Genomic DNA, 8,143 nt, shown 5'->3' with positions numbered 1-8,143 from the left:
CTTTAATATATATTTTAGAAATATTTTATTTCCTTTGATTGAAGCCCACCACATCCATTTGGGAGAAGAAACAACGTCATGTGCAGTAACAAATCTAGAGCTCCATGGAACTGGGTGTAAAATTCACTCTGGACATTAACCCACGTGACACCCAAAGTCAGTTAACCCTCTGTAAACACTAAATTGCAAAAGGAAGTCAAGAAACCAAAATGGACAAGAATCCTACTGTCAGGCCAGTAAAAACAGTAATCAAGAAACCTATTCTCAGAGTATGTTAGCTTTGTATGAAGCATTGTGCATTGTAGCGGAACCACCATTAAGCCAAAGCATATTAATAGTATTTTTCATTCATTGATTTTTCTTAATAGCGCCAGAGCTTCAAATACTGCAAACGAAAACTCCCATTAGCCCCACCTTCTGTCTAACAGTCAGCTGACCGGGAGGGTCACATGAGCAAACACCCGGAAGAGGAACTGCTTTAAGGTTTTTTTGACAGGAAGAAGAGACTCAGCTATGGAAGCGGCTCTGGAGCAGCATTTGGAAGATACGTGAGTGCTCTGTAAACACATACTAAGGAAAATAAAATTAATTGGTTTTTTTCAATTAGTAAAATCAGGACATTTAAAGCGAAAGAACAGAAATAATTCAAACAGACAGAAATGCACTTCAGAACTTGAATTTCGTAACGTGTCTTTAAGTTTGCTGGTAATAGTTCAGATTCTCTTATTTTTAATCATTCCTACATGCGTGATCTCACTCAGGAGAGGAAATCGTGGGGGGAGGAAGCGGTGAACACTGTCACTGTTCATTCGGAGACTGGGGCATCTGGGGGAGGGGGTATAAGCATAAGTGTGAGCTATTAGTTACACAAGGTAACGACCATGTTGTTGCTGTTAGGCGGGTAGGCAGTTGAAGAGGGGATGTAAATTCGGATGCACAGATTAATTGCAAGGAAGTTGTTGGAGGGGTTTACTCGAAAAGCAGAGGAGGCCTTGGAGTTTTTGTTAGGAGGAAGCAGTGCAATATCAGGCATGGAGGTTTGGGGAGTCATGAGTTAACTGCATGTAAATCCTTATTGGGGGTGAGAAGGCTCATGAAACTGTGTAGGTGAATTGGGTGGCAGAGGTGGCCATGCAGTTATGTGTAAGGAAATGGCACAAGTGGCTGGCAGGTAGGTTATGTGAGGAGGATGATGGAGTGGAGTTGTGTAGGTGGGCAAAGTGGCATAACTGAAAGGGATGGGGGCTGTGCATGTTTTGATGGAGTCAGGCATACTGGCTCTTGTGTGGAGCTGAAACGTCGGATTAATAAAAACCATGTAAGATATTGCTAAAAAACTTTTTTGGTGAATATTAACCAAAGTCCTGTGAGTGCTAACCTTTATTGCAATTGTGTGTATATATATATATATATATATATCTGTATTCATTGGTGCGTGCATAGGTGCTCATATATACATGCGTATGTGTGTATGAAAGTGCTTATATATGTGCACATATAGACACATATATAAGTAAATATTTAGGTGCACATGTGTATATATGTGCATCAATATGTGTGTAATTGTATGTGTATATGTGCAACAACACGTGTGTACATATAGGTCTGTAAATAAGTGTATATATAGATGTGTGTTTGTGTCCAAGCAGACACACAACCATGTGGCTTCCTTGTTTGACTCTACACCTGGAATTTTACTTAACAAATACATTCATGGTCTTGATCCTCTGCTAGTGAGTATTTTCTAGTGCATGATCTGTATAGAGGTGTTTAATAAACGGGTTGCACAGATCGATCTGCCCACAGTGCGATCACATATTATTGATTCCTTAACCAAGATTCAACTTTATTTAAACACTTGATTATATTTCTGACTATTTTACTCTAATATTCTGACTTTCACGGTACATCCCTGACATCTAGCTTCATAAAAAGTGTTACTCTTCTTAGACCTTGTGGTTATTCTCTTGTACTTTCTATTTTGTCCATTTAGTATTCTTTTTTTATTGCCTGTCTATATAATTTTTGTTATTATTTATTTTTGATATAATTTTGATCTCTGTCTGGTAACGTAGGATTACGTCATCTCCACTTTTTCCCACCACTGTGTGCTTTTTAGACACTGAGTTTGTTGTATTCACCACTTTGATAAAGGCTAGAGTGCTAGCCGAAATTTTAGTCTCCTATATAATAAAACAACAAGTCCTGCGAGTACTGACACTTCCTCCAGTATATTCAATAATTTTTGGACCTGAGTGAGTGAGTGCCGGCATCTATTTGGAAGTATATATATATTTCTGAGAAAAGTTGTGTTGTTTAATACTGACACAAGAAACATCAGAGACTGACTAATTGTCTAAACTTTGCAACATCATCTTTCTTTTCCCCTGACTATAAGGACAAAATGGCAGCTATGGCCACTCTATCACTTTTTAAATTTGTTTGGTTAATCTATAATAATCTATATCTATAATATCCTATGAACTAGTAGAGATGATATAGCTGAAATAGCTTTCAGATAGGTAACCAGTATTTGTTTGGTATCTTGACACAAGTGTTTTGCCGTTCCTTACTTTTTCAGAATGAAAAATCCATCAATTGTTGGAGTTCTGTGTACAGATTCACAGGGGCTAAGTCTGGGATGTGAGTACCCTTTTACATTGGTTTTGTGTATAATATTGAAAATTGATGTAAATTGCAAAAGTACTCTGAGGAACACTCTGAGTAAGGTTAACAAATTCATTTTTAGGCTTAATTCAAATAAACAGCTGTGGAAATCCTTCCCAGAAGAGTAGAGGCTATTATAGCAGCAAACGGAGGAACAGCTTTATATTAATTACGTTGCTCTGAGAATTACCTTTGACCATTTGGTGTAGCTGCTGAACTTCCAATATTTGTCTTATGTGAAGGCTCCCTCTCCCTTTTATGGAGATTGCTATCTGTTACTCTGCAGCCAAAGTAATCTGTGAAAGAGTCAGTAGAAACAAACAGACTCTTGCATGGGGGTACTGACCCCTTTGGTAAACCCTGTTAAGTAACACAATAGGTTTTTAATCCATTGGTCACCTGGGCTGAAGGCACCATGGCCTGCACACACACAACCATGCCCCTGATCCCCTCATCATGCTTCATTAGTCCAAAACCCTGCCTACTCCATGCAAGCCCCACCCTACTTGTGTTTTTAATTCTCTTGGGGCCCCTGACAGCAGCAGACAATATATGCCAAAAGCCAAGAACAGAAGCTTCTGTACCTGCGTTGCTGAGTCTTTGTGCTCCCACCACAAAATACTCGTGATCACAAGGTTCACTTTCCCTCTGAAATCAGCAGTGGCTTAGCACTTGCAAACCTGTCCTTGAGGCTGCCTTTTTTAAAAAAAAAAAAAAAAAAAAAACAAACTTTTTTTTGGAGGTGTAGGGTAGGTTTGGGTAGGCTAATGAAAATTCTCTCATGACAATAAGCTCCACTGGGACAGACTGAAGTGAATGATATGTTAGTGCTATACATATATAAAGGGTAACATATTTTAGTGGAAAAATGTATCCAGAATATGAACAATTTAGTAAATCCTGAAAAAGTAAAGATTCTTCTCCTTAAGCCAAGTGTTGCCTTTCCATGCCCTAGTCTCTGTAGATATTTGAAAGAACCATTGCAGTGTCATGACCATGCAGTGTCATGAGACCTATACACTACAGTAGTAGGATGTAATAAGAGCCAATTACTTGAGGTGTACCATTGGTTAGCATGCATTCCTATTTAATTGTCTGTATTTTAAGATGCTTATATTTTAGAAGGTTACACTTTCTTCTTTCTAAAATGCATTATTAATGTGATTGTATTAAGTGCTTCATGTTCCACTTCTCCAGGAACTAAAACAATGCACTATAGTATTTCTACTGCTGCTCACTTGTTTTTTCAACCCCAAATCTGTCCCCCAAACTTTTAGTGGTTGAGTATTAAAAAAAAAAAAATATATATTATTTTTCTTGAAGGTTGTGGAAGCCTTTCCGATAAACATGCTGGTGTGATCTCCATTCTTCCTCAGTATGCAGCCAAACTTACGTCAGACCCCACAGATGTGCCAGTTGTATGCCTAGAATCTGACAACGGGTGAGGCCATTTTCATACAGTTAGAGAATCCAGAATATATATCTACAGGACAATAATTAAGCCATTACTTGTTTTCTTTTTGTTGTTACTTAGGTAAGTTGGGTTGCAAAAAGACCATCAAGCTCAACCCTTCCAAGTGAAGCCTAGTGCACACACATAGACCCATACTGACCTATCTATATACTTACATACATAAACTATATATACCAACATCAATACTAACTGTAGATTTTAGTATCACAATAGCCTTGGATACTATGCTTGTTCAAGACCTCATCCAGGCCCCTCTTAAAGACATTAACAGAATCTGCCATTACATCATCACTAGGAAGGGCATTCCACAACCTCACTGTAAAAAAAAAACAAAAACACCTAAGCACCTAAATGAAAGTTCCCTTCCTCTAATCTAAAGGGGTGGCCTCTAGTGCAGTGCACTGATCGTTTTGGGGTTATGGGAAAAAAACAATACCACCAATCAGTCTATAACCCCCTCTCCTTTTTTCCAGAGAAAACAACCCCAACCTTGACAGTCTAACCTCATAGTTTAAGTCTTCCTTCCCCTTTACCAGTTCAGTTTCACATCTCTACACTCTCTCCAGCTCATTAATATCCTTCTTAAGGACTGGAGCCCAAAATTGCACTGCATACTCAAGGTGAGGCCTTACCAGAGACCTATAAAGAGGCAAAATTGTGTTTTTCATCCTGGAATTAGACAACTAATCTTAAAAATCCCCAGATAATTTTCAGTCAAGAATACCCCAACACACTACCATTAAGCGTGTAACTTGCATTTATATTATTTCTACCAAAATACGTACCTTTTCAACTGCATTCTCTATTCTCTGGTTAGTGAATAGTATCACATTTACAAGCTACATTCATTTTCACCTGTTTTATGCTAGATTTTCTACAAACTAAAAAATTGTGTGTATAGAATCAAGTTAGCTGAACTAATATATGGGTAGCTTTGCCAAAACAAAACTGTAACAATGTTAATACTGGAGAACAACAGTAATTAAGGAATTGCTTTTAGGCTGACCAAAGTAATTCACAGCTGATGTCAAAGTGGGCTACACAGAAATAAGGAGCATTGCAGTAGTACAGTACAGCTTTGTTGCTCATATTGTCCTGTGTTTAACACTGGTCTAAAGTTGGCAGTGCACACAGGTATTTTTATGGCTCAACTTGGAAGAAATACTCCCTGGTACATTCACAAAGGGGCAGCAAAAGGGAATTTTGTGCAACTTTATTGAAGTTAAAGTGATACAATCAGTTTTTCAATCATGGGAATTTTGACAGTATATTTATAACATGAACCAGGGAATTGTTTTTTTTAAGGGAAAATATACTCTTTGACATGATCTCATTCAGTTGGGTTCAGTTAGAAAAGGAGCATTAACAGTATTTGAACTTCTAGAACTTTTTTACACTGACATTACACTAACTGAAAGTAAAACATGATAGTCAGCTGTTGCTGCAGGGGCCAGTTTCTTACCTACCTTAAGCTTGGCCAACGTGGAAAGAACCACCAATGAGCAGATTATTTCCCATCAGATCGCATTAGTGGTATGCAGGACATTGAGGTAAGGACCGCATCAACGAGCCAACATTTTTTTTTGCCCTAAAGGTATTTTTAAACTTGCCTGATCAACAACTGGATTATTTTTGGCCAGATATCGGTCAGGCAGGCCCCTCTGAGGGCCCCATGGATGGGCCTATAAGCATTCATCTACAGCTTTTATCTGCTTGTGTATAGCCAGCTTTAGGCTGCCAGTGATCCAATCCCTCCCTCGCATTGTTCCATTGTAAATAATAAACTACATTTAAAATGTATTTCTGGAAGTACAGATAGTATTTATACATCATGTCTACATACGGCTAATTGAATGAGCTCATGTCAAAAAGGTGTGCAAACTTTGATTTTGTTAAGCCACATTTTACCTGCTAGTGGCCCTGCATATCCTCACTGTACTCTGGGGTGCTTTTAAGAAGCTAAGCTTAGGGAGATAATTGCCCATACAAAACTATATCAGAAGCTTTCAATTAACAATGAATGGATGGGGCAATCTGGAGAATTTTGTCCCCCACATCCATGAAGCTCCAAAATGCCCCATTTTCATTACTCTTCACAGCTTTAAACATCTGAGAATCCTCAGTCTTACACTCATTGTAATCCCACATGAACTGTCATGAACAAGTCATCTGCAGATACATGGTGTTTCATATTTTGTTATTATGGCTTTTTTAATACTTTCTTTCACTTCTCTCCTAGAATTGTCATGATTCAAAAACATGATCATCTGACTGTAGCAGTGCACAAAGTGACATCGTAGCATCACTCTGCAGAGCAAGTCAAGTTTGTCACTGAAAATACTGCTATCTGTGTAATTTATTTAGCAGGACTGTATGTGCTTTCACCTAACCTTTTTATATGGCACAAGGCACAAGTGTTCCAGCATTAAAAGGAGTTTTATTAAAAGAGCTGCAGCTCTGATTATTTGATTTTCTGGCAAATAACACAATTTTCTGGTTGTTACATTGCTGCTCACTTTATTACCCTTATTTACAAAATAAATCTCCTTTATTATCCGATGGCCATAAGTAGTTGTGTATTGCAGTAATAGAGTTGTTTGAGAAGCGTGAAAGAGGTTCTGTATAAGCTCGCGTTTGTGTACCTAACATAAATGTTTGGTCTAATAACAATGTATTTTTATTTTAACCTCACCAATGATCTGTAGACTGGAAAGTAAGTACAAGTATAGGACCTGGGGTTTTCTGGATAAGGGATCTTTCCATAATTTGGATTACCCAACTTTTAGTCTCAAAAAATAATTTAAACATTAAATAAACCCAACAGGATTGTTTTGCTTCCAATAAGGATTCATTATATCTTAGTTGGAATCAAGCAAAAGGTCATGTTTCATTATTACAGAGAAAAAAGGAATATAAGAAAAAAAAATATTTGATTAATATGGAGTCTATAAAAGATTGCCTCACCATAATTTGGAGCTTTCTGGATAATGGGTTTCCAGCTAACGGATCCTAGACATGTACCTGCACTAAGGGAGTGCAATTGTTACAAATAATATGTATAATTTATGGTAAATTTTATCCAGTGTAACTAATAACACTGGTAGGCCTCTGTCACAGTGGCTGCAATGTGAAGCCTCAAAAGCTGTGCTGGACGTTATCACCCTGAAATACATGTTTTGGCATAGTAATGGTGATAAAACACCAGGTTTTAGTCCTAAAAAAAAAGTGTTATTTAGTAAAAGTGGTTTTATGTGCATAGCTTTCATCCTTTTGTATAATGTTTCAAATAATTTGATAGAAATATCTTGATGCGCTCAGTTATTGTACCTAAACTAAATAAACCACTCTGGTTTTGTGTTAGTAGCACCTCTGCGTGTTTCTGTAAAAGTAACCATTTTGTTACACCTGTTTCATGAAGACATTTATAAAGAAAAAAATAAATGATGGGAAGAGGACTGTTAGCTTAGTTTGTAATAAATGACAGGAAAATACAATTATATAGAATATTTTATTAGGAAATGATTTGGTACAGTAAAATTTTTACAGAACTTTAGTCCAGAGAAACAACACACGGGGAACAGCAATATTGAAAAGATGGGTTTTTCAAAGTGCAGTAAACTAGGCATTGTCTAGATGTACTAAGATTAGGATCCCCTGAAAAAATATCAATAATTGTAAAAGTTTATCATCTGCCCTGATAAATACTACTAGTGGAAAATCTGAGGCCTCAGCAAAAACACCTTAATGATGGTGATCTTACTGAAAAGACCTCACTAATTTCTACTAACTGGCCAAATCTTTGCAGGGGATTCTGCATTTGGAAAACTGCAGAGCAAACCCATGTAATAATGCAAACTAAGCATAATACTGTTCAACTTGGCCTTTAGTTCCCTCATTAATTAGATAACTAATCATAACATTCTAATAAATTGCCTGGTCTTTAACTCTGCAGCAGGGCCAATAAGCAGGGGATGTGGCTTCATTTATAGATATGTGAAGCCA

The 8,143-nt window shown here is 37.3% G+C and overlaps 1 protein-coding gene across 2 annotated transcripts; it reads left to right on the top strand.

Moving 5' to 3' along the window:
- Positions 1 to 421: 421 nt before the first annotated feature.
- On the top strand, positions 422 to 7,501 carry lamtor5 (late endosomal/lysosomal adaptor, MAPK and MTOR activator 5). Of its 2 annotated transcripts, XM_031895656.1 has the most exons (5): positions 901 to 1,068; positions 1,099 to 1,171; positions 2,582 to 2,643; positions 3,991 to 4,108; positions 6,381 to 7,501. In XM_031895656.1, exons 2-5 carry the CDS (start codon positions 1,140 to 1,142, stop codon positions 6,439 to 6,441), a joined length of 273 nt encoding a protein of 90 aa, XP_031751516.1. In that variant the 5' UTR covers positions 901 to 1,068; positions 1,099 to 1,139; the 3' UTR covers positions 6,442 to 7,501.
- The last annotated feature ends 642 nt before the right edge of the window (positions 7,502 to 8,143 follow it).

The sequence above is a fragment of the Xenopus tropicalis genome, chromosome 2 (genome assembly GCF_000004195.4).
Source record: "Xenopus tropicalis strain Nigerian chromosome 2, UCB_Xtro_10.0, whole genome shotgun sequence".
NCBI lineage: Eukaryota > Metazoa > Chordata > Amphibia > Anura > Pipidae > Xenopus > Xenopus tropicalis.
This window is presented reverse-complemented; position numbering and strand designations above follow the sequence as displayed.